Below are 26629 nucleotides of genomic sequence, written 5' to 3'. Positions count from 1 at the left end.
GTAATGTATTCATTCGTCAACCGGAATCCAATGCAGCTCAGCGAGCACCGGACGGACACGGTTGGATCTTTCAGTACCCGTCATGACACGTGCCAAAGAATTTTGCAGCCTGCCAATGTTTTTGCTTTTAGAAGAAACTAAGAAGGGGTGGTTTTGTAAAAGCTGCTCGGTAAAGATGAAAATGAAAGTGCTCACAACAAAAAAGAACGAACAAAAACACTGAAAGGGTTGCGAAAAATGGCATGGATGTCCAGTCTGAGTTCGTGATGTACATGCTGCTCGCATCGTCTTAACTATCACGGTCAGGATTTAAAAGTGCTCAGCGCTTAAACGCAAGAGTATCACGAAGCACTCGAAAGTGCTCGCCAAGCAACATTTCACCCGGGCAAATAAGGGGACAACGAGAAATGAATGACGGTATTCGAGACAATACAAATTGACAACATACGAGACCCACGTGTGCAAAACAGAGGGGGGCGGCAAGAACTCCTGTAAGTTGGAAGCACCAGTACGTGTACCTCCAACACAAGAGGGTCTGCCACGTGATTATGACATTCATTCATCATTCAAAGCACACTGTCTGCGACAAATTCACTGGCCGCACCACACATAATCACTGCCTATAAACCAGGTGCGTCTCATGGCACCTATGATGTATTTTAGTCGATCGTGTTGAGAGCCCTTGAGACGAGTATCAATAATGGACTCGATGTAACTGTAATCATGTGGGATTGTCACCCGGATCAGGAATGTGTTACAAGGGAACCGGTAAACCAATCGGGCCACTGGACCTCCATGTGGGACGCATGTGTGCAGAGTGCAATCCTGGTCTGAGGCCGGGTGTCAATTACCTTGAGGTCAGAGCAGCACTGCTCGCAGATCTTCTGACATTCGTCCATCATCTGCTGTTTGCTCTGAATGTCCAATATGAGGTTCTGAAACAAAAACGAGATCACGTATGGCAACCATCCAAGCTCAAAGGTGCAGCGCTGCAATTTCTTGTTCACGCGGCTGCTGGTGGAAGGGCCTCCGCAAGAGGGAGCTCAAGAACTTCCCGCTCGAGGGTATTTTTGGCCTACTCTTCCACACTCCGATCCGCAGAGTTGGCTATGTACGATGCAAGATATATACATATACACTGGCCAGATGTCTTGGAAGAAGTAGGAGTGCCGTGCACTTTACCCTGCCACCCCCGACCTACCAATCACTATACTCATGAACAAAAAGCAAATAACAACCGCCATTCGCCGCTAAGTGGCGGTGACGTCACCACGGCGCTTGTGCCAGGCTATGTGCACGTTAAGACCACGTGAAGTGTCGAACGCCCGCTGGCAGGAGGTCGCGTGGCTGACCCAGATGCCACGTGTCGACTGACTGAGATGACTGGCCGATGCACCACCTGTGCCCCCTACTGTGCCAACCCATGAACACTGCTGGGTGGACAGAGGCCAGGGGAAGGGGAGATTCTAAGAAATCGTCGTTTCATCAACTCCCGCTAGCGCAGGGGTCGGCAACCTACGGCTCCGGAGCCGCATGCGGCTCTTTACGGGCTGCTTCTTGACGATATGTACAGTATGTACAGTATGTACTCAGATGCATTGCGGCTTTTGAAATACTGAATTTTGTACCGAATTGGAAAGAAATGGCTCTTCTTGTTATTTTGGTTGCCGACCCCTGCGCTAGCGGATCCAACGGAAGAGGCAGCACCGCCTGAAGCGCGCTCACCACCTCCCCGTATTACAAAAAAATGCCTTAACAAGTCGTAACTTGCCTTTGAAGGCTACATGCTCTTGCATTCACTCGAGCAAACGTATTGAACGGCACGCCAACAATTGCACGCACGTTGGTGCTGCGTTCACGATGCGCATGCTGCTGCTGCTGCGTGCGTTTGTGTGTGCGGAGCGGTAGTACAACGGTTAGCGCGCTGCATTACAAACTCAGCGACCCGAGTTCGATTCCCGCTCACGGCCAACATCAGTGATGATTATCTGAACCGGTGCTGGGCCTCCCCTAGGTCGACTCAGCCTCAAATGAGTACCTGGTGTGGTGTGTAAACATCGCCACTGGGGAGACAAAGGCGGCCGGGCGTGGTGCTGGCCACTCACCCCCTCGTCTAGCCGTGCCGGCCTTCATAGGTGCTCGCTAACAGCACTGGCTCCAACAGTCCGTCAAGGCTACATGGGGATTCTTCCGTCTTCTGTGCAAACTATTACCATTACACCACGGCAACATCCTGCAAAGAACGTTATGACCGATTGAACGACTTGAACGAATGACTAAATGATCGAGCGACGGGCGTAATCACCTTGAGATCATGGCCATCGTCGCCGTGCAGGGCTCCCTGCATGGCTTCGTGGCGACGCGACGCGTCGTCCAGCCAGCGCGTCAGGCTCCCCGAGCTCTGTGCGTAGCTGTGCAGCAGCTGCCCCAGCTCCGCCAGCTGCCCCACGCTGCGAGCAGCACAAAGCAATCGGTCACTCACCCCCCCTGTCTGCCTGCCTGCCCGCTCGGCATGCAGGGAATAGGACGCCGTGCGCTACCCCACACATAGGCCTCGGCAAGGTAAGGTAATTTACCCCTTTTTACTGGGTAAAAGGGTAAAAGGGTAAAGGTGTCGACATGCCAAGGGGTAGGGTAAAGGTAGCGCGAAGTATTATCCGGTAATTACCCTGCTTACCGCTCGCTAAAAGCTCCGTGGCGCAGTCCGTGGTGCAGTCCGTGGCCTCCATTTAAAATTTGAATCATCGAGAGTATTCTATATGAATAAAGCGCTCTACCTAGCATTTACCGTTATAAACCTTGTTCATGTGTAGTACTCCAGTAATTACCCTGTAATCGGGTCATTTGTATGGAGTAATGGTAAAAGGTAGGGTAAAGGTAGGCTCGTTGTTTTTTACCTTTAACCCTACCTTGCCGAGGCCTACCCACACGGCGGGCAAATTGGTAGAAAACCGCACGCGATCGTAACGACGGGGGCAGCTCTCCAGCCTGTGGGGGAGTTGTTTAGAACCGCTGGGGATATACTAATAAGGTTTTTCCCCTTTTTTTATCAGAGTATTGTTTTTTGTTTGCATTTGACTGCAAGTATTGTGGTTAATGTAAGCATTATTCCTTGAAAAAGGTGTCAGTTTTGTTGCCAGAAAAAAGGGGAAAAACCCTATTAGTATATTTTGGTACTGGCAAAGGAGGTCCCATGATAAAAACCGCTGGGGAGTTCTTTAGAAGACGGTCAACCGGCATCGCGCTCTTTCAAATGCGCTTCTGCATACATCTGGAACGCTCTTGCTTCTGAAATTAGGAAGCCGCTGGAGCTATGCACTTTTAAACCGTCTAGATAGAAAGCTAATTTCTTTAGAATTGCTTTTTATGTTCAGTTTGTTGTCCTTCCCCCAGCACCTCCGATTCACACGGTTGGCTACGTGCGGTGCGAAAGAAGTTCAACGTATACACGCACAAAACACTTGCCAGAGTGTCGGGTGCCGAGAGGTTCCGAGAGAAGGTAAGAAGACGCAGAGGTGGACAGTGGAAAGAGACAGCGGTCAAAGAGTTCGGAGGCCACGACTGGGACAGCAGCAATGACGATGGAGAGGAAGTCACAGAATACAACTGGGGGGGGGGGGGGTTTGGGAGGCGAGGGCTTTAGCCCACAGTGAAAGTTACCGGCTGATAGCAGCAACAACAACAACAAGATGCCCCATTCGGAAATTTTACTTTGAAGAAGGGTAATGGGTTTTCATAGGAGAGAGATCTTTGTTTTTTGGAGACTTCTCTGCTACGAAGAAGGGCCATTGTCTGTGAATGCCACCTCTTCGAGATCTCTCTGCAACGAAGAAGGGAAATTTATAATTTGTCCTCTTGAGGGTGGCGTGATTTATTGAGTTTTATTTTTATTTGTTGTACTGTACTCTTGCGCAAACCGCCAAACTCGGCATCAGCAGCTCGCGTTGCACGACGGACAGCGCACCGCAACGCGCCATCCCGAGCCTCTCCACGAGCGACAACGTCAACAACAAAGGGGGCGAAGGGGGCCGCTCACCGTCCGTCCAGGTGGTGCCGCACGCTCCTCCAGCGCTCCAGCAGCTGCTCCACGTGCTCGCGGCAGCGCTCCACATTGGGGTCGCGCTCCCCGTGGTGGCGCGCCAGGCGCTCGTTCACCTCCCTGGCGGCCTGCAGCTCGCGCTCCAGACGCGCGAACGCCGACTCCTTCGCCGTCGCCACCTCGCTCTGCCTCTGCTGCGAGTGGCGGGAGGAGGGGGCAGGGGGGTTACGGAGCTGACGGCTGGCGCGCGGGCACCCTTCGTCAATGCGCTGCTCGATGGAGACCTTCCCTCCGCGTTCAGCGAGATTTGGATTATTTGGCTGCTGTAAATGTCCACGTGATAAGCCACTTAATTGAGCTCTCACTTGTGGCCAGGTCGCCTCTGAAAAAGAAGCTAATAGCTCAGTGGGCCTTACCCAGTCAAGTTAAAAATAGTTTAAGTTCAGTTTAACAATCCCCTCTCGTCCGTTGTATTTGCTTACCTTTCGTACAATTGCAAGAAACGTTCTGACCCACCCCTACCGCCCATCTGTGAACGGAGAGTTTTATAGCGCATCGGAATCCTCCAGTAGAAATTTTCTGACTCCGCTTTGTTGGCCACGGGGGTTATTTATACTTCACTTCGCCATGATAGCCAATTCAGGTGGGTGAGGGGGGCGGGGGGGTTGAAGACCGGATCAGATATGACTTGCCCACTGATGTTAGCCGTCGCCGGGAACTAAATTTAGGTCGCTGGGGTGCTAGACCAGAGTGCTAACTGCTGTGCCACCATTCCCATGACTGAACAGCTGATGGACATTTGAATCCTGCTCTGGAAGGATTAGAAATCTCAAATAGGGCGCAATTATTGGCACGTCCATGCATCTAGCTATGAAAGTATAAAACCAACAATTTAAAATACTGGCTGGAGGTTGATTGATTTAATTCTTATGGCAAGGCCTAAAGTTCTTAATCATATATACATAAACAAAGTCTTATGCTAAACGTTTAAAATGCACACAATCTCGAATCAGGAGTGAACCAATTAATTTGCCTCCCTTGGAGTGTGATGCTATCAGTTTCTAGAAGTGCACACACGTAGTGGATGGGCACATGAACACAATCCATGCAACACATTGAGAGGCAAATAGTTGAAGCACGTGGATTAGATAACATGCGCAGGCTCATGGCAAGATTCTAAACTGGGATTCGGGCTGATGTTCAAGGACAATAATGGAGTGGCAGCTAAGGAATGGCACTCATCCAACAGGATTCCAACCCGAGAAGATGCGGCAGTGAAATCAGTTCATGGACAGGTTCTGGATGTTGCATTTCAGGCTCGTGAGAGGTTGTGGCAGCTTGAGGAGGCCTTCATCCAGCGGTGGATTGAGCATGGTTGCTGCTGCTGGTGATGGTGATATATGTACGTATGTTGAACTTCTCTCACACCGTACATAGCCAACCGTGCTAATCGGAGGTGTGGAGAAGGACAACAAACTAAACACAAAAATCTGTTCTAAACAAATTCGTTTCCATTCTAGATTTAAAAGTGGCTTCCTAATATCGGAAGGAAGAGCATTCCAGACGGCTGCAGAAGCGCGTCTGAAAGCGAGCGACGTGGCAACCGTCTTTGTTCAATGGCCGGCCAAAAGCCGCTGCGAGGATGAGCGGCGTTCGCGTGACGACGGGCGCACACGTCAGTGAGCGTGGTGAATACAAGTTGAAGAAGAGGCATAGCCAGGCGACCTGCAGGCAGGAGCGCATGCGGTCGGCCTCATCGCGGTCGCCCGGCACCACGTCGGACTTGAGCAGCTCGCTCTCCAGTGTCCCCACCACCTCCTCCGCCTCCTGGCAGCCCTTCACCAACACCTCGAGGCACTTGAGGCTGGAACGCACGCAAACGCGTGCACGTGAAGACGCGTGCACGCAGGACGCGCAATGAGAACGCGCAACGCAAAAGACAGAGGCGTGGATTTGCATTTCAGCCTCGAAAGTTACCGAGCAGGCTAAGGCACAGCTCTGCAATTGCTCGCTCACACCACTGCCTGGCGGAAGCGCCTCTGCTGGTTAGAGCTCGATAGAAGCCCTCGAGAGGGTGTTCGCCTTACTCTTCCAAGCTGCCTTGTAATCGGTGGGAACACTTACACTCAACCCCATTGCACGTAACCCGCCAAACGACTGACGGTTGTTGTACCCGTTCACACTGTGGGGGCATGAGGAAGGAAATCCCTTCTCCCGTGCCTCCGATTAGCACGGTTGGCTACGTACGGTGCGAAAGAAGTTCAACATACACCGCTTGGTGAACATGGAGTCTAATGTAGTATTTATATTTCCTAATTTCGTGCATGGCTTACTGAGATCCGTGGATGAATTGCGCCTTATAAATGTCAATTATTATTATCATTAATGGACCGGTGTTTCAAACCGCTGCGGCGGAAAGATGGAGCCAGCGTGCAACCGTTCCACCAGGTGCCGGCACTCGGACGCGCTGCAACTGCCGACCGTGGCGAGGAGGGGGAACCCACTCGTCGCGGCAGTCGGCGGAGAGGCTGACGATGAGGTCGAGGTGGCGCGAGGCCTCGGCCAGGTCGGCCTCCAGGCCGGGCAGGAGGGGGCAGGACGAGGGCTGGGCGTGCTCCTCCACGCAGGCCGCCCCCACGCGCAGCGCCGTGTCTCGCAGGCTGCGAACTTCGCAGTCGAGCCTCTGGGCACGTGGCAACGGAGATTGGGGGGTGGGGGGGGGGGGTCGCGCAGGAGCGGGGGGTCACACACAGGGGGTCACGTGCGCCGCTCGCCGACACGTGTGTAGGTATGAACGTTGAACTTCTTTCGCGCCGTACGTAGCCGACCGTGACGATCGGAGGTGCGCGAAGACACAGCGCGTCCGCTCGCTCAGCCGAGAGCGGCTCGCTTTGTGCGGATCGCGACAGGACTTGTCGCCGTCGAGAATGGAGCGGTGGGACGGCGGTTTAGTGAGATGCGCCGTGAGCACGACGAGCCGACCGAACGCTAAAGGAGCGAGTTTTCGATCTACATTTTCAAAAGAGTGCATAGCTCCCAGTGGCACGAGTCGGCCAGGTCACCTCCTGCTCGAAGATGCGCGTGGAGATGTCCTGGGCCGCGTTGTGCTCCAACGGGGCGCGCACGCGCTGCAGGATCTGCTCACGGAATCCGTCCGCCAGACGCATGAACTCCCGCAGGCGAGAGAGGCTGTCGTGGCACAGCTCCTCCTCGCGGCACACTGCTCGCCAAAGCCCAAAAAGCAAAGGTCACCCCACCCCCCCCATACTCGTCATACTCTCCCCCAGAAGTCTGGCCAGTGGCTCTTGCTCACGAAGGTGCTGTACTGGGAGTCTAGCTCCTGCACGGCGACCTTCCGGCTCCTCCTCGCGCAAACTTCTTCATCCGCTTGCCGCGGTTGGCCACGTACGGTGCGAACAAAGTTCTACGTACGCACGTACATAGCCAGACGACGGTGGCGCGCGCCTCTAATTCAGCACTGTGAAGGTGAGTGTTGGCGGATTGCACAAATGTTGCAAAACTCCCTTCCCATGGGTGTCGAGGTGTCAAAAGCCTGGTTGCTAATTGCATCACCGGCAATTAGCGCCAGCGTTGCCGTCGGCGTTGCCATGGGCACCACCACTAACGTCGCCAGCATCGTCATCAGCATTGGCACCTACGCCAGCAGTATCTGCACATGTACAGTAATCCCTCGCCACTTTGCGGTTCAAGTTTCGCGGCCTCAGTGCATCGCGGATTTTTCAGTAACACCATCATCATCATTCATCATCACATTCATCGAACTGCACAGGTCTGTCATCGTCGTCATTGTCATCGTCATTGTCATCGTCGTCATTACTGGAGTCAAGTCTCAAGATACTACTGTCATTGGTGAGTGTAGAACACCATAATACGTGTCGTATGAGAGAGAGAGTGAATGTATAATATTAAGGTTTTATAATTAAATAGATTTAAGTAAAATATATATATAAAGTATAAATATACATATTTTAAACATTCTGGTACCCACACACACATATACGAAAATTCCTAGGGGGCCAATCCTACTTCGCGGATGTTCACCTATCGCAAGGGGTTCCGGTCCCCATTAACCGCGATAAACGAGGGATCACTGTACAGCCCTTTTGTCAATCCACTTCTCGATGAGGGCCTCCCCACAATCTGGTGGATTATTTGACAATACTTCACCACCTTCGATAGTGAGGCTTGGCGAAGGCGGGCAGCATAGACGCACAGTACAACAATGGGTTTGTCTGCACTAGCTTCTTACTGCACACTACATGGCCCTGCAGCTCTCGGTAGCATCCCGTTGGCACACTGTGGTCACCTATCCTAGCAGCTGTCAGGCTCAACCTCATGGGGCGCAATGCACGTGATTTGGTCATCATATACAGGGTTGCCATAAAGTCAGGGCACATTGGCTTATATTTATTGGAACACTGGCATTAAAACATTTTTCTTGTTCATTCTTTAAGTTCATATTTTGTCTGTAATAATTATGAATATCACCTTTTATTTTTCCTTTTCACGGTAACGTTTCAAAATGTAAGAAAAATGTACTGAATTCAGGCAAAACATAATTGATGACTGTTCAAAGATTACACCTGTAATCATAAAAAAAGAGTTATAAATTCATATCACAATATAATTCATGCACGCCTTAATATTAATGGAAGTCAGTTTCAGCATTTGTTAAAATAAATTAAACAACCCTATATGATTTGTTAAAACAATTCAAATGACCCTCAGTTCCTGTATTTTGGGCCATCCAGTACGTACAGCAATCCTGGCCAGAGTTGACAGGATCAATAAAAATGAGTACCACTCGCTGCACTAGGAACACTCAAAAGCTTCGCAAACTCACTGACAAGACGGTTCAGTCAAGTCGAGCTGAACGGAGGCCACCACTGCACAGCAATCTGAGCGGCAAAATCCCACGAAATTCTTCTTGTGCGAGACACTGCGAGCTCACCTTGCGTGAGGCGGGTGAGAAGCATGTGGTAGTGCTGCTTGCAGCCCCTGACATCGCCCTCCGACTGCGCGCAATCGTCCGGAAGGATGATCTCTGACCCGTGGCTCTTGCTCACGAACGTGTTGTACTGGGAGTCGAGGTTCTGTATGGCCCCGTCAAGCTCCTCCTTGCGCAACGTCTGGATCTAAGCGTACGTGCGCGCACACGCACACGCACGCACACGCACGCACACGCACACGCACGCACACGCACACGCGCGCACGTTTTGTACCGCGTGTTGCTCGGCGTGATGTCTCACGTTTATTTCCCCGTGCTGTGGGCTTTTTGAGAAACTGAATCGAGCGGCTCCATCAGAGAGCTGTACAGCAAAGATCCCCCGTGCAGCCTTAATAGGCGGTTGGGAGGGCAAGTGCTGTTTGCGAGCACCTATGAAGGTTGGCACGGCACACGAGTGGGCGGGTGGCAGCGCCACACGCGGCCACCTGTGTTCTCCCGAGTGGCGATGTTTACACAGCGCACCAGGTGGAGAACCAGCACCGGTTCAGATAATCGTCACTGATGTTGACTGTGAGCGGGAGTCGAACTCGGTTTGTGTGGCGCTGTGCGTGAACCAAGTTGGGCCACCACTCCACAGAGCTCTACGGCACAACCATCAACACCTCGGCAGTGCAGTACTGCTCGAGTAGAATATTCTATAATTTACTACTGGGACCCTCAGTGCCGGATTATCGTAGTAGCAAAAGTAGCTCTATTACTAACGTACTATACTGCCTTCAACTTTTATGAACGACTGGGTGTTTAAGGTTAGCGATTTGTCATATTATCTGGCTGTACAGCAAATTAACAAAATACAATTACTTTACTATGTAAAATTGTGTGTTTTAATATTTACATGTTTTATTGATTTAGGGCCCCTTTATAACATACGCTACAGGCCCCGCACTAGCTTCGTCCGGCACTGGTGACCCCGTTGTGTTTCCACTCGTCTTGTGTTTGCAATCTCAGGTCAATAATATAAAAAATTGCTCGGTTACTCGAGTGCCACGCCACCGAGTTCAATAAACATTTCCGTTCCGCCGATAGCGGCAGTCCTCGGCAATGGGGGCGGCCGTCCATCACAAGTCGGGTTGAATTGATCCTCCAGTTCAGCGGTGGCCAGCCCGGCGTCACCCGAGCTGCATGCGGCTCTTCAATGCGCCACGTAGCGGCTCCATCGAAGGGGTCTAACGTAGAACGCGACTATCGCAGTAGAAAAATAACAAACGTCTCCCGTGCTGCACTGTCATATACACTTGGCTCTTTGCACCTCTCAAACTCATGAATTGTCTGATGACACCTTTATATGTGGGGGACGGCAGAGCTTGGGTGGCGTTTGGTACCGGCTCACCGCGTGGGGCTGCCGTTCCCACTTGTCTGTGCTTCCTCGTGCCTCGGAGCTGCACTCTCTCTGAGAGTGAGCGAGTGCTGTGCGGCACGTTGCGATGTTGCAATTAATAATCATCGGGATGAAAAGTGAGTGGATCGATTATAGTTTCTGAAGAAGCTCCCAGCATGCGGAACGAAACGTCGGACATAAAGTCGAACAACGTGTGGTACAACCCGAAAACAAAACCGAGGTCTTGTTTTTTTTACCGTGAAACGGATAATTGCCTGTAACTGTATACACCTCATCCTGTGTGCGACAAACGCTGCCACGCAATGTACCGTGGGCAGGGTCCACCCCGAGATGGTGGCCACCGCCTTCTGCAGCTGGTGCCAGGCCAGCAAGCTCTGCAGATTCAGCTCCACCTGCCTCCACGCCTCCTGGATCTGCTGGTACAGCCGCTCGATCCTGCGGCACACAGCGGTGTCAGCGTCGGCGTCGGCGCAACGAGTGGGCGGTTGTGGGGGGGGGGGCAGCTGGCGGGTGGGCGGTGGTGCACGCGCCCATTCGCCTGCCCTGCCGTGCGTGCGTGACCTCTACCTGTCCACGGCGTCCTGGTGCTTGGGGGTCTTGCTCTGCTTCTGCAGCGAGTCCACGGAGTGGCGCTCCCTCGCTATCTTCTCCGCCTCGCCCTGGTGTTACAACGTGCGTGCGCACACGCGTGTGTGTGTGTGTGTGGTCATGCTATTAACTGTTTGAATCTTTTTTTTGCTTATAAGCTGAGAGTTCGTTTTTGCATTTTGCCTTCCACTGATCTCTTTTGCGCAATGGCTTTATTCATCTACTAACGCAGGTCCCCATTTAAAAAAATATACCTACAGTCTTAATGAGCTCTCACCTCGTCGAAATAAAGGGTCATATCAAGGCTTAATTTCTGCATGAGTCACCGACCCCGAAAAATATATTTCTTACCCGGTACACCACGCCAAGTATACCTATCTCGCTATGGCTGTGGCTACTCGTCACACGCCCGCTCCCGGTCTCACCGGCGACCCAGCGACGTTTCAGTGAGGAATGAAGCCCTGCCTGTGACATGTGGTCCCACGTGGCTCTGCGTGTGACCTCACCTCCGCCTCGCGCACCAGCACCTCCAGGCGAGAGAAGCTCATGCACTTGTCGCAGCCGTACTTCCTGCGCTGGGAGTCGAGCATCTCCTTGAGGAAGATCTCAGCCTCTTTGGCCTTGAGGAAGAACTGTAGGGAAGAACGGACAGGGCGATAGGCGATGTCTTCCAAAGACCATAACGAGCTGCTTTTGTAAGTTGTTCATCATCATCGTCGTCGTCGTCATTAGCTATGATCGTTCCACTGCTGGGTGAAGGCCTCCCTATGCTCTGGCTATCCCGTGACCCGTCTCACTCCTGCACGTGAGCTGTTCTCATCCCTCCATCTCCACGGCGACTATAGTCCCTGGTGCATTCCCTGCACTGACTGCTACTCTGCAATCAATCACGTCCATCCATCATCATCCCGTCCCGCGACATATCCTGCCCAGGGCCACTTACTTCTCTCAACGGCTTGCATCATGACTTTAAACTGTGCATGTTCTCTAATCCATGCGTTCCACTTTCTGTCTCTCAGTGTAATTTCAAGTGTGGATTTCCCCCATTCTTCTCTGCAGACTTTTCAACTTTTATTCCAAATTCCGTAATCGTTTCTGATCCACTATGAAGGTTGAAAACCATTGCCTTGTTGATAACGGTTCGTTCATTTTCGACACAATATTCGAATTTAAATGTGTTTGTTTTCCCCTCTCCCATATATATATTCACGTTATGAATCACATTTTATTTGTTTGTGGTTGAATTGAATGCACGCGCTTTCTTTTATGGTATTTTTTCTTCCAAAAATGTTTATCCATGCAGTAGAGAATGTGGAGTTTTCAGTTCCAGTTCCAAGGGACAATTCATGGTCGGTGTACAGTAAGCCTATCGGCAGAGGAGGGGCACAAAGCCCCATTCCAGATCAATACAGTCTACCCCAGGCACACGTTTATTGTGCAGTCATCACTGACCAGGTTGAGAGCATCAATATTCTGAATGCGAAGCCCCCTCTAGACCAGGAAAGAACCTTCATTTTTCAGCTCTCTGCCCCAAGGCTTTAACACCGCATCTCACACGGGGTCATGGGCTGGTGGCTCAGTGCCCAGAAAGGAGGCATTATCGACCGAGTCCACCGAACTACGGTTGAACAAAGCTGATTCTGAACCAGTGGCGTAGCTAGGATATTTTGCGCCCGGGGACAAACTATAAAATTGCCCCCCCCCGTTTAATCACGTACCAAAATGTAATTACATGACATGTAGGCTGTGTGTGGCGGGATATATAAACTTTTAGGTTGAGGTGTAGATTTGTGCAGTAGTTTCAGGCTGCCGCGCTCGCCGCAATAAGTTTTAATGTAATGTTTTAAGCCTCATTTTGGCGCCCCTTTACCTTGGCGCCCGGGGACATATGTACCCCCCTGCCCCCCCTAGCTACGCCTCTGTTCTGAACACAGGCAGTAACGAACATCAGGCCGCATTTTTTGCTTGTGAATGTGATCGAACAAGACCCGTTTGAAAAACATGCAATTACCACATGCTGACGAACGGTCACGAAAGCATGCAAACAATGTCAAGCGTAAAGTGAATGTAAATGCAGTAGAAGCTGGATGTGATCACACCTTACACACGCACACTTTTGGTATAAGTAGTGCGTTGTTACATGAAACTGGTAGGGGAAGGTGATGGGGAACTACTGACACAAGCACTCGACTTCTGTGCCCCCAAAGGGGTCGTGCCTACATCCAGTCTCTACTGTGTAGAGAACGCCAATGAAACGTCTTCATAGAGGAGCGATGTTTCAACGAACAGATTTCATAATATGAGAATACGAAATTGTTAAGAGTGAAAATGAGACCAACTGCTATCGTCATAGCTCTACAGCAGTGTCGCGACGGCCAGCTACGAATATTAGCAAGTGTAGGGACATCCATTCACACAACGATAGTGAAGAGCTGTGCCCTTTCCCATTCTCATGACCTACGAGTACATCATCAGTTTTTCTTCCGATTCCGTTCCGATGACGTTTATGTACGTAATTACTTTATCGGTACGTCTTCAGGTTGGAAGACATACCGAGGCTCCCACAAGGCTATGCGGGAGGGCGTGTGTTACAGTTTGGCAGCAGCTATCGTAGAGCGCGGTCGTGTCACTACAGTTCTCCGCGGTGAGTTTGATGCCTTTAAAAACAACGGCGCCATGGCACTCGAAATACAACTAACGCGAACCGATTACGCGTTCCGAGATTCAGCGGTAAACGGGACACACACACCCTGCAACTTGCAGACGTCTCGGAACGGGAAAGGGTTAAAAGGGAATGTGAGCAATGGACGGCTGCAACTCACCTCCTGGTCGGTCTCGTTGATCTTCCGGCGAGTGACCAGCAGCTGCTGAGCACTGGCGTTGAGCAGCTCATTATAGCGATTGAATATGTCCTTGTACTGTCGTCGGGAAGAGATGGGATAAGGGGGCAGGGAGGTAACAAGACGGCACGCCGGATATTCATCGCACGAGCAGAGAGGGTGGAGAGGGAATCCAAGAGTGGCTTTCCAGGCTCGCCTGCTTGTTGGGCTTTTCTTCTCTCAAGTTTTTGCCACACGCAACTGCGTCACTCATATCATCACACCTCCTGGCTTTGGCATTTGTCCTCGAAGACACTGGCGGAACCATCGGCTACATCAGAACATCCAGTGTCCACATCTCCTTCATGAATGGAAAATTAAAGCCACAAGCCACAGTCGTGCGATTGTGGCCACGTAACCCAAATTATCGACCGTTTATTAAACCACTAACGTCTGCGGCTCCTTCAACAGAGGAGGAGGGGGATGAACAGCAACACGACACAAACTCTTTCATGAAGCCCTCTCATTGTGGCAAGCAGACCTCGACATTGGCATTTAGCTCCTGAATATATTGCTGCCATACACAAGTATAGCATATTATTTTTGGCCAACTTTCAGATGCGCTTCTGCGGCCGTCTGGAACGCTCTTCCTTCCGATATTAGGACACCACTGGAGCTATGCACTTTTAAATAAAGATTTAAAACTAATTTATTTGGAACTGCTTTTGGTGTTCAGTTTGTTGTCCTTCCCCCGCACCTCCGATTAGCACGGTTGGCTACTTACGGTGCGAAAGAAGTTCAACGTGCATACATACAGGATACGAAAACACATGTTGAATCACTGAAACAAAACGGATTCATCAAAAGTCACTGATGTGACATGTTCCCAATACTGTTTATAAAGGGGCGAGGGAGGGGGGCATACAATACTACGACGTTTCGATCGCAACACCACTATCGACTTTACCGAAAGACCCAAGTAAAATTAATGCAAGCTTGGGCAAGGCAGCAAAACAACAACAAGAGTCCCAAAAAACACATTACCAATTGCACAACAGCCATGGAATTTGGGGGTGGGGGGGGGGGGGTGGAAGGGGCAACGAATAGCAAATCAGATGCGATCGGTGTCCCACCTCCTTCTCGATGGTGTCGGCCATGCACTCGTGCTGCATCTCCAGGTGTTTGTTCTGGAACTTCTGCACGACGTTGCGGTAGGCGGCCAGGTGGCCTTCGTACTCCTGCACGCGGGGCGGCACGGGGGAGCGAGACGCCGGGGCGACGCGCGGAAAATTGTGCCAGGCTCGCTAAATCATGTTGTGCAATTTCGATTTAAAGCTATCGTGACTGCAGGGATTCATCTTCTTGGTTCTTTCGGTAAAGTCACGTAGAATGGGGGAAAAATATATTTATTTAACTATTTTAATTTTTATTATTTTATTATTTCCATTCTACGTGACTTTACCGAAAGAACCAAGAAGATCATGTTGTGCAGTTAGAAAACGCAGCCTGTTCTCCTATAACGCGGTAGTTGCGTTCCTGAAGAACACCGCGTAATAGAAAAATTGCGTTGTAATAAATTAAAAATGTATAATACAGGATAAAGCACAGTCCGCGATAGCGCGTGGGATGCGTATGCAGGTTGAACAGAGACTGAGGCGCGTGGGAAACATCGAGAAGCATCCAGCAGCATCCCGCTTTGTGCAATGCTATGCCGAGGCAGCCGTACAACCGCTTATTCCTACTCGTGCGACGCGGTTACGTTTGCTCGATCGCGTTATATCCAATTCGCACCCGTGTTATAAAATGTTCCCACATACATTCATCGAGTTATATCCAATTCGCGTTATGAAAACACGTGACATTATAGGAGAACGGACTGTCACTGAATGGTCAAATAAATACGTCAGTTTTCTTTCTTACATCCCTTGGAGGACAGTGCGAGTAATCCCAGTGCATCCTGGGGGCTTGTAATGAGTCGTGAACAAATCCGCGACGAATCAGTGGATATCAGCCGTGAGGATGGTCTAGGCACGGCATTAACTTGAGCTCTTTGCCATTACGTGAAGCAATTTGCCGCAGCCTTTGTTACGTTAAACTAAACCCAGATTTTTAAGGCAATAGCATGTCACAAAGCCCTCATTCAGGGCGAGCAGCAAAAATAATAAATTCATCACACCGTATAAAAATCTCAGCAATTCAGCATCGTGCTGTGATTCGTGTGCAATAATTGCATACATTCATAATGATTTTAAAGAATAACTACCGATAACACCACAATAACTACAGCAATGGTTTTGATTACACTTTTCTATACTTTTAGAACATTTATTGAAATGTTATCAACTATGGCAAAGTAAAACATAACGATTACGTGCAGAGCGGCCAAATTGAACGATGCAATCGACCGCGAGTTCGGCGCTCTTAACGATTCGAATGCAGCACAAAAAGGGATGCATTACCTTGATAGACTTGATGCAGTCTTCTGAGAACGTGTGCAATTCATCCACTTTGGCTTTGTTGCGTTCCAGATCACTCACCAGCGCCTGACGGGGGGGATGTTCGCGTCGTTACGTTTACATGCCACGCGTCAACGCAGCAGAAAGATACCCAACACAAAATCAACGACTGTGACTTATTCACGAAACCTCGAGTTCTAAATCAAACGCTTACACGTTATTGTGTCAGTGTTAACCCTCACCTCTCAAAGCACCATTGGTTGTTCACTCAGCGCATGTGCTGTAACTATGACAAATCGTCAGTAAATAGAACCGTGAGTTATACTCTTAGGTTTTTTCGGTAAAGTCACGTAGGTAAAAAATAAAATTACTAAAAGTAATAATAGAAATAAAATAATAAATCACGACGTTTCGGAGGCAACACAAGTCTCCGTCATCAGGTGGGACCGTCACAGCTAAAATTACTGCATCAAGAACCGTGAGTTTACGTTGAATTCAAATTTTACAATCCTTTCGTTAATCCACTGCTAGATGAGTGCCTATATACCTCCGCCGTGCAGGTCATGGGGATTATTTAACCACACTTCTCCACGTGGTCAGTGCCGATTGAATGCAGCGAGGAAGCTTAGACGCGGGAGCATAGAGAGTACAGTACAACAATGAATTGTGTTGCCCTTATTCTTAGGTTTTTTCGGTAAAGTCACGTAGGTAAAACATTAAAATTAATAAAAGTAAAATAAAATAAAAATCACGACGTTTCGGAGGCAACACAAGCCTCCGTCTTCAGGTGGAACCGTCACAGCCACGACAGCTGTATCAAGTAAATGAGAGATTTCAGGAGCTACCACCATTATATAAACGGAGTGGTAGCTCCTGAACTCTCTCATTTACTTGATACAGCTGTCGTGGCTGTGACGGTACCACCTGAAGACGGAAGCTTGTGTTGCCTCCGAAACGTCGTGATTTTTATTTTATTTTACTTTTATTAATTTTAATGTTTTTACCTACGTGACTTTACCGAAAAAACCTAAGAATATGAATCCTTGCAGTCACGAAAGCTTCAAATCTAGAATTTGTGTTGCCCTGGCTGCTGCCGCGCACCAAGTAGCCACGCGGCGGCTGCAACGACCTCTCTTTAGTGCAGTGGTCACCCATCGAGGGACCACCGAGCGAGCTCGATCCCGCTCAGCTTCCGACTTGCCGATGAGATTGGGGCGCATTCCGAGCGGTTTGGTCATCGGCGACTGAATGTTGACTGGATACGAAGGTTACCTCCACGCTGCACACAGCGGTGGTGCTGGCGCAGTGAGGACCTCAAGCAAGATTCAATTTACAAAGACCGCAGAGAGACGACAGACAGAAACTAAAATATACAGAGGCGAGAGAAAGTAGATGTTGTGAGGTGCGTGAAAATGTAGATCACAATGGAGACATGGCATGAGTGAAGAGAGCTGGGGACACGTGAGAGATGAGAGAGATTAACGGGCTCGTTTAAGTTAATTATCTTGCTACGTTTATAAGTACTGTAACATAAAGCGTATATTTGATGCACCCACCCCCTATCATCGGTGACACAATGGAGACATGGCATGAGAGAACAGAGCTGGGGACACGCGAGAGATGAGAGAGATTAATGGGCTCGTTTAAGTTAATTATCTTGCTACGTTTATAAGAACTGTAACATAAAGCTTGTATTTGATGGCCCCCCCCCCTCCCCCTATCATCCATTAATCTGGGACTCCTTAAGCCAATTGGGGGCCCTAACTTACGCCGAGCGCCGCCACTGACGCTCAACGTAGGGGGGCTGGGTGGCAGAGGTTACAACCGGGTACCCGATACCCGTACCCTACCCGATACCCGGCTACCCGTACCCGGCCAGGTACGGGTACGGGTAGGCCGTGAATCACTGGTGAGTAACCGTTTGTCACTCATTTCGGGTAGGGTACGGGTAGTGTATGGGTACCCGTACCCGGCCGGGTACGGGTACCCATTTGCAACCCTGGTGCGGCCGGGTACGGGTACGGGTAGGCCGTAAGTCACTGGTGAGTAACCATTTGTCACTCATTTCGGGTAGGGTACGGGTACTGGTAGTGTACGGGTACCCATACCCGGCCGGGTACGGGTACCCATTTGCGACCCTGGTGTGGCCGGGTACGGGTATGGGTAGGCCGTGAGTCACTGGTGAGTAGCCATTTGTCACTCATTTCGGGTAGGGTACGGGTACGGGTAGCGTATGGGTACCCATACCCGGCTGGGTACGGGTACCCATTTGCGACCCTGGTGCGGCCGGGTACGGGTACGGGTAGGCCGTGAGTCACTGGTGAGTAACCGTTTGTCACTCATTTCGGGTAGGGTACGGGTAGCGTGGGTGGTGGGGTCAACTGGGTGGGGTCGGTCGCTTCCCTCCCCTCCTACCGTCTGCTGCCGGATGCCCTCGTCCAGCGAGGCCGCGTCGCTCGCAGCGGCCGGCAGCTGCAGGCGGTCGTTGCGTGCGGACGCATCGTCGAGCCAGCGGCTCAGCGAGCGCTGCCTGTCCTGGAAGGTGGGCAGGAGCCGCGCGCCCAGGCGCTCCATGTCCCGCAGCCTGGGAGGGGTGGAGGGAGATTTCGCGACAAGGTTGCCGAATTGGGTGGTGCGGCCAAGTGGGTTTTTAGGTGTCCGGAAAAATATGTTTTGTGATTTGCGCTGGTTCAGCAGTGGGACTGCTGGATTATTTTTGTTCTGCCTGAGGACGACCGCTTGTGTTGTGATCGAAACGTCGTGATATATATATTTTTTCTACCTACGTGACTTAACCGAAAGAACCAAAGAGTTTGTATTTATTCATCGAGTTTCCCCGTGTTTGAGCGAACGCATTGTTTTCTTTCAAATGAATGGTCGCTGTTAATTGTTTTGTTTTACAATATGACAGTCGTATGAATTTCTGATCGTAGAATTAATGACTCAAGTAATTTTTCTATTCGGCTATCAGCTAAGAGGTGTTCTTTTCATCAGCAGTGCATTTTTAATGCTTTTCATCTAAGGTTGAAAGTGTCCATGCATTAGCTCGGTCTGTCCATCAATCCATCTGTCCGCAACGAGGGGGCGCTACGAATCTCGCAAAGATTACCCAATGTGAACCAAATTTGCGGTGTAAAGCTGCGTTGCCATACAGGACACACCCCATGAGATACACCCAGGACTGGATTCAGATTCAAAAGGAAAACAAAGTGAACGGAAAATAAATTTTTATTTTACAAGGCTAACAACAAATAAAATTGAGCATTCACAAACGAAATTACTTTTCACTTCATCTCTGGAGGGCTTCCAGCTGGCGGAGGCCCCTAGGCTCCTAGCCCCTAAAGCCCCCCACGCCTTAGCCCGGCCCTGGATACACCCCATTTAAAACTATCCAATTGTTGCAAGGGCTCCCTAACACTTGGAGATACAAACCAGAGCAAAAGCGACTAGTTACGCATAAGCAAATGCGTTTTCCCCCGATAGCCACAGGCGGAGTTTGACTTCTATACTTGGGCGGGGTGGGAGGGGGTTCGCTTTGTGCTTCACATTAGCAATCGCGGGTGAATACAATCGATGCAATTTTAATCTGAATTGTAAACTACTGAAAATTAATTCATGAAGGTGTCCAGTTTGGGGGGAGGGGGGGGGTGGAGGTGGGTGGGGAAATTCCCCTCCTCCCCCCCCCGTCCACCAAAATCTGCCTTACGCTGACAGCCAGCTGCGAGCCACCTCCAATGTTGCTTGGCGTGGCCTCACCTGACTCCCATCTGCTCGTGGAGCATGTGCCATCGCTGGGTCAGCTCTTCGGCCCTGCGCACGTGTCGGCCCAGCTCCTGGCCGCCGCGGTGCGAGCCCTGCTTAGAAGGCCGCCCACAGCCGCCACCACCGCCGCCCAGCAAGTCCCCGGCCTTCTGCAGCTCCTCCTGCAGCCGCTGCAGCAACCAGCCCTTCTGCTCCACCTCGGAGACCCATTGCTGTGCGCGGGAGAAACGCCCGTTGGTCCGTCGTCACGCGTGAGTCTGCAGCGCTCTGCGCGTTTCGTGCGTCTCGACTGTAACGCGGCATAGCATTGGCGAGAGGCTGCTCTGTCTCTTTCTTCGTGAGGATACATTCACTGCTTTTATTACGGAACATTGGCATTTATTTGGATTTATTTCCCCCCCCACCTATTTAGCTCGATTGTGCTATTGGCATCACATCATGAGAGCAGTTGCTTCCACCACCATTCGGGAACGACCCGCAAAAGAAGATATCATAAAACTGCTTCTGAAATAATCATCAAGTGATTGTTAAATATGCACGCGGGGGGAGGGTAGCACTTCCCAGTGGATCTCTCTGCCTTCTCTCGTTTGCTCTGAAGAAGGGCCACTTCCAGAAGCGGTAGGCTAATTATACATTTCGATTTAAAGCTTTCGTGACTACAGGCATTCATCTTCTTGGTTCTTTCGGTAAAGTCACGTAGAAGGGAAATAATAAAATAATAAACATAAAACATAATAACATAATTCTCACGACGTTTCGGCCACAACGGCTGCTTGCGTTGTGGCCGAAACGTCGTGAGAATTATTTTATTATTTGTATTTTTTATTATTTTATTATTTCCCTTCTACAGGACTTTACCGAAAGAACCAAGAAGACTGCTTGCGTTGTGGCCGAAACGTCGTGAGAATTATTTTATTATGTTTCATTTTTATTATTTTACTATCTCCCTTCTACGTGACTTTACCGAAAGAACCAAGAAGACTAATTATACATCTCTATGACATACGGCAGCTCTACAAACGCGTGCGGTGGGTTATTTTTGTTGTCACCGTGAGTACGCATCGGGGGGGAAAGCCAGGGCACCTTGAGCAGGGTGACGTGCGACTGGATGCCGGGGTGGCTGACGGGAACACAGACGCTCTCCACAAGGCGGCCTTCAAACAGTTCCACCTGCGATTCCACCTCCCCCAGGCAGCGAACCAGCCCCCCCAGTCCCTTGAGTCTGGCGTAAGAACACAGTACCGCATCACGTGCTCACGTGTCAGATACACACGATGATATGAACCTTCCTTATTTGACATCCGTGCATGATTCTAAACACGTTTCTAAATGTGCAGGGAAAAAGCGGAGGACCGGGTGCAAAATCCACACGATCACGAGGAGAACATGGAAACTCCAAAATTACAGGTGTCAGAATCGGGATCGAACCCACAATCTCCTGTATACCTGGAGAGATAGTTGGCACCTCGCCACCATGGCATCATATAAATTCTGATGACCATATGTATGTATGTATATGTATGTATGTCAAACGTCTTTTGCGCCGTACGTAGCCAACCATGCTAATCGGAGGTGCGGGGAAAGGACAGCAAACTAAACACCAAAAGCAGTTCTAAAGAAATTAGTTTTAAATATAGATTTAAAATTGAATAGCTCCAGTGGCTTCCTAATGGGCAGGCGATTATGACATGGAGGTCACGTTGTTAACGCGTAATGTAAATTTAAATAAAGTTTGTGAAATCGTGGAGATGGCGCTCCCTTCCCCCCCTATATAAAATGCCGTACATTGCGGTAGGAGAGGGAGGGGGTACCGCTGTGACCTTTCCCTGAATAAAAAAAAAATGTCAGCGGCTCCTCGGCCGTGAATTTTACTAAAAATTACCACAGCAAAATGGTAGCCTTAGTAATCACATTTGGCACCGGCTCAGTTTTTGCAGTAATTGCCCCACTCTCGCCGAGCCCCTGCCGCCCCGTGTGTGCGTGTGTGCGTGTGTGCGTGTGTGTGTGCGTGTGTGTGTGAACGTGTGTGCGTGTGTGCGTGTGGACGTGTGTGCATGTGTGCGTGTGGACGTGTGTGTGTGTGCGTGTGGAACAGTGGTGGTGTGTGCGTGTGTGCGTTGTGGCAGTGTGTGCGTGTGTGCGTGTGTGCGTGTGGACGTGTGTGCGTGTGTGGCGTGTGTGCGTGTGGACGTGTGTGCTGTGTGCGTGTGGCCGTGTGTGGCGTGTGTGCGTGGTGTCGTGTGTGCGTGCAGTGTGTGTGCGTTGCGTGCGTGTGTGCGTGTGTGCGTGTTGTGCGTGCGTGCGTGTGTGCGTGCGTGCGGGTGGACGTGGGTGCGTGTTGTGCGTGTGGACGTGTTGTGCGTGTGTGCGTGTGTGTCGTGCGTGCTGTGCCGTGTGTGCGTGTGGGACGTGTGTGCGTGTGTGCGTTGCGTGGTGTGCGTGCGTGCCGTGCGTGCGTGCGTGTGGGACGTGGTGGTGCGTGTGTGCGATGTGTGCGTGCGTTGTGGCGTGCGTGCGTGCGTGCGTGTGTGCGTGCGTGCGTGCCAGTGCTTGTGGTGCGTGCGTGCGTGTGTGGGCGGTGGCGTGTGGTAGCTGTGTGCGTGTGGCGTGTGTGACGTGTGTGCGTGCGGACGTGTGCGTGTGTGCGTGGTAGCGTGTGTGCGTGTGTGCGTGCGGACGTGTGCGTGTGTGCGTGTGTGCGTGTGTGCGTGCGTGCGTGCGTGTGGACGTGTGTGCGTGTGTGCGTGTGGACGTGTGTGCGTGTGTGCGTGTGTGCGTGTGTGCGTGTGTGCGTGTGTGCGTGCGTGTGTGCGTGTGGACGTGTGTGCGTGTGGGCGTGCGTGTGTGCGTGTGTGCGTGTGTGCGTGCGTGCGTGTGTGCGTGCGTGTGTCCAAGTGTGCGTGTGTGCGTGCGTGTGTGCGTGTGGACGTGTGTGCGTGTGTGCGTGTGTGCGTGCGTGCGTGCGTGCGTGTGTGCGTGTGTGCGTGTGTGCGTGCGTGTGTGCGTGTGGACGTGTGTGTGCGTGTGTGCGTGTGTGCGTGCGTGTGTGCGTGTGTGCGTGCGTGTGTGCGTGTGGACGTGTGTGTGTGTGCGTGTGTGTGTGCGTGTGTGCGTGTGGACGTGTGCGTGTGTGCGTGTGTGCGTGTGTGCGTGTGCGTGTGGACGTGTGTGCGTGTGTGCGTGCGGACGTGTGTGTGTGTGCGTGTGTGTGTGTGCGTGTGAACGTGTGTGCGTGTGTGTGCGTGTGGACGTGTGTGTGTGTGCGTGTGTGTGTGCGTGCGGACGTGTTGCGTGTGTGTGTGTGGACGTGTGTGCGTGTGGACGTGTGGACATGTGTGCGTGTGTGCGTGTGGACGTGCGCGATGTGTGAAGCGACACCCACTGCTGATGGCATTTCTCCAGAAGGCGCATCAGCTGTTCCAGCCTCTGGCTGGCACTGCTGAGCTCCGAGTAGCCCAGCGAGTCGGGCGGGTACTGGTACAGGCGCTCGAGTCTGGAGCGTGCCACCTCTGCCTCGGAGCACACATTCTGGGGCCCCGGCAGAGACACATAAGAATCAGGATTCTAGATTTGAAGCTTTCGTGACTGCAAGGATTCATACTTTTAGTTTTTTCGGTAAAGTCACGTAGGTAAAAAAAAAAAATTGAAATTAAAATTAATAAAAATAAAACAATAAAATCACGACGTTTCGGAGGCAACACAAGTCTCCGTCATTAGGTGGGACCGTCACAGCCAGATTTGCTGCATCAAGTGAGGCAGGGATTCAAGATGCAAGCCCTTAAATACAAGTTAAGGGGGAAGAGAGAATTGGCTACCACATTTTGATAAGCTCCTCTCCTCCCCCTTAACTTGTATTTAAGGGCTTGTATCTTGAATCCCTGCCTCGCTTGATGCAGCAAATCTGGCTGTGACGGTCCCACCTGATGACGGAGACTTGTGTTGCCTCCGAAATGTCGTGATTTTATTGTTTTATTTTTATTAATTTGAATTATAATTTTTTTTACCTACGTGACTTTACCGAAAGAACTAAGAGTATGAAGAATCAGGATGTGTATTCGTACTCGTTTTTTACAGATGTCCAGTAGTTTTTTCACAAATGTCCGAAGCAACAGACGTCGGGAAATGTCAGTTCTAGACTGCTTACAAAATAAATGAATAAATAGATACCACGATGGGCAGGCTTTTGTGTTTGTCTGCGCAAATGTGAATGGCATTTTATTCGGCTATCATCCTACACACTTTCCAAGCCAATATTATCCACCAGCATGGGTCTCAGGAGTGTCAGGTTAGTTATAAGGAAGAACACTCACCAATAACAGCCCAGCAGTATTTGTTAACTTTAACAAGACAACATTGGAGGTCTATTTATCTGTTTTATTACACGATCAGTGTTGCCACTCTTGCACAATCCGCTGGTTTTTAACCTGTGGTAGCATCTTCTTGGTTCTTTCGGTAAAGTCACGTAGAAGGGAAATAATAAAATAATAAAATAACCTGTGGTAGCATCTTTGCGAAACGAACCCCGCTAGAATTCCAGATGGTCAATGGCGAGAGGAATCAAAATCGGCCCAAGCTTTTGCCATGTAACAAGGCCAATGGTTGCGCTGTTTACGCAGTTCAAGCAGGAGGCAGGGCCCGATGGTCGACAGGGACGTGGCATACCTGGTACTGGGACATCTTGTCGTCGACCTCGCGGGAGAGGTTGTAGCCAGGCAGCGGCGTGCTCGACAGCTGTCCGACCGTCTCCTCTATGCGCTGCAAATTCTGCAGCAGGAGCTGCACCTCCGGGACGATGTCACGTAGAGGTGCCGGAGGAGGTGGCGGTGGCAGAGTAATGGTTGGCTCCGTCACCAGCACTGCAAGCGGAGATGGCTCAACGGTTATGGAATTCTCCCACCTCTTAGACCTTCATATTCAATAATAATTGTGATCACACAATACCATTTATACAAGGGATGGTGCCACGATGTAATGGTCAGCACATGGGACTTGCAAGCCAGAGGTTGCTGGTTTGATTTGATATCCCGGCAGGCTAGTTGAAACAATAGGGGGAAGTTTCTTAAATCTCCCCGCCTCTGCCCATGCAGCAGTAGTAATGGGTACGCGACAGTAGGTCGATCTGCAGGTCGTGTGTGGTGGCGTGAAGTCTGGGCTTCCACCTCTTCCAAACATCTGGTCAGCGTGGAAGAGAAGGCCAAACATCTCCTGGAGGGGCTCTCGAGAGAGCCCACTAAAGAAGGTCCTTCTGCCAGCGGCGGTGTGAGCAAGTAATTGCGGGGTTGCACCTTTATAGTTTAATTATCTATTTAACCAGAAAGGTCTCCCTGAGTCCCCAGACTCATTTTCAAGAGGGTACTGCACATTGGTAAATTTGGCCAACTCCATTCGTGAGTGTATGTGATGTGGGAATATGAGTGCCAGGAGACAATCAACAGGATGGTGGTGCAGTGGTCAGCAACAGGTCCTCTGGAGCTGGTGACCTGAGTTTGATTCCTGGCTGGGGCTAACATAGGGGGCACGTGATATCAGTTCTGACCCCCCACCCAGTTCCACCCCCACCTGCCCCCCCAATATGATCAACATGGTAAAATGAATCCACTGCTGGCTGAAGGCCTCCCTGTGCTGTGTCAGTCATTAACAGTTGCTGGATTGCAGTACTTTTAGTCCATCAGTCAATTAGCTTTCCAAACCAACATTAACCAGCAGCATCGGTCGAAGCAAGAAAATTCTGGACCAGTTCTGACATTCTGAGTCTCATCAGTGGAGCCAGGTTTCTTAAACGAATGCTGCCGAGTCACCCAATGTTAGTTTAACACGTACGCTTTCGCGACCAAGATCCATAATACAGGTTTTTTTGTTATTTACGTGATCTAACCCCAAAAATACCTGTATTGTCGATCGCCCAGTGTTATTGGCAAGTGCACTCCAGCTAAGCTATGGGCCTATTTTCTCATCAGAAAAAAGCAATATTTGTGTGCAAACTCATCATGCATTGTTGAGGAGCATTTACAAGTTGTCTCCACGTTTAAATATATAAAGGGTTGTAAACCTGCGACAAATCGTATGTGTGTGCATGTTGAACTTCTTTCACGCCGTACGTAGCCAACCGTGCTAATCAGAGGTGCGTAGGAAGTACAACAAAGTAAACACAAAAAACAGTAAAAAAAGAAAATTGAGTTTTCAATCTAGATTTAAATGTGCATTGCTACAGCATCTTCCTAATATCAAAAGGAAGAGTGGTCAAGGTGGCCAGCCAAAATCTGCTGCGAGGATGACCGGAGCTCTCGTGACGGGACGTACCTGGCACCGTTTGGCGCTGCGTCGTCTGCGACACGCACGTCTGCGGGTCCACGTCGCTCGCGTACTTGAGCGCCTGACCAAACTCCACCTTGATCTGGTTGATGTCGTTGATGTCAAACATCTGGGCGTCCTGGCTGAACTTGACGAAGTTCTCGTAGTGCGACTCGAGGCTCGCGATGAGCCGGCAGTACTCGTCGTGCGAAGGCATCTGCGGTCGAGATGCGTAACAGAGACCAGAATCAGATTATTTATTTATACTCGAGGAGGAACCCGATGAGCTATGAGGCTCTTTTTCCG

The 26629-nt window shown here is 50.6% G+C and overlaps 1 protein-coding gene across 2 annotated transcripts in view; it reads right to left on the bottom strand.

The window, feature by feature from the left end:
* LOC133344225 (microtubule-actin cross-linking factor 1, isoforms 1/2/3/4-like) overlaps window positions 1-26629 on the bottom strand; it is a 67114-nt gene that overhangs the window by 16042 nt on the left and 24443 nt on the right. Inside the window, exons 14-32 of one of the 2 annotated variants that reach the window (XM_061554282.1) lie at window positions 26333-26540; window positions 24695-24888; window positions 23415-23560; window positions 21116-21254; window positions 20027-20244; window positions 18686-18854; window positions 16274-16357; window positions 14948-15052; window positions 13818-13913; window positions 11502-11627; window positions 10975-11066; window positions 10716-10842; window positions 9012-9195; window positions 7102-7259; window positions 6544-6722; window positions 5765-5903; window positions 4037-4230; window positions 2306-2450; window positions 852-935 (exon numbers count right to left, since the gene is read on the bottom strand). In XM_061554282.1, coding sequence (XP_061410266.1) covers window positions 852-935; window positions 2306-2450; window positions 4037-4230; window positions 5765-5903; window positions 6544-6722; window positions 7102-7259; window positions 9012-9195; window positions 10716-10842; window positions 10975-11066; window positions 11502-11627; window positions 13818-13913; window positions 14948-15052; window positions 16274-16357; window positions 18686-18854; window positions 20027-20244; window positions 21116-21254; window positions 23415-23560; window positions 24695-24888; window positions 26333-26540 — 2787 coding nt within the window. Of the gene's footprint in view, window positions 1-851; window positions 936-2305; window positions 2451-4036; window positions 4234-5764; window positions 5904-6543; window positions 6723-7101; window positions 7260-9011; window positions 9196-10715; window positions 10843-10974; window positions 11067-11501; window positions 11628-13817; window positions 13914-14947; window positions 15053-16273; window positions 16358-18685; window positions 18855-20026; window positions 20245-21115; window positions 21255-23414; window positions 23561-24694; window positions 24889-26332; window positions 26541-26629 lie in introns of both variants that reach the window. The other variant, XM_061554281.1, reaches the window with a different exon arrangement.

Source organism: Lethenteron reissneri, chromosome 19 (genome assembly GCF_015708825.2).
Source record: "Lethenteron reissneri isolate LAM-NWPU_2019-01 chromosome 19, ASM1570882v1, whole genome shotgun sequence".
Taxonomy (NCBI): Eukaryota; Metazoa; Chordata; class Hyperoartia; order Petromyzontiformes; family Petromyzontidae; genus Lethenteron; species Lethenteron reissneri.
Note: the sequence above shows the minus strand (reverse complement) of the source record. Positions and strands in the feature narration are given on the sequence as shown.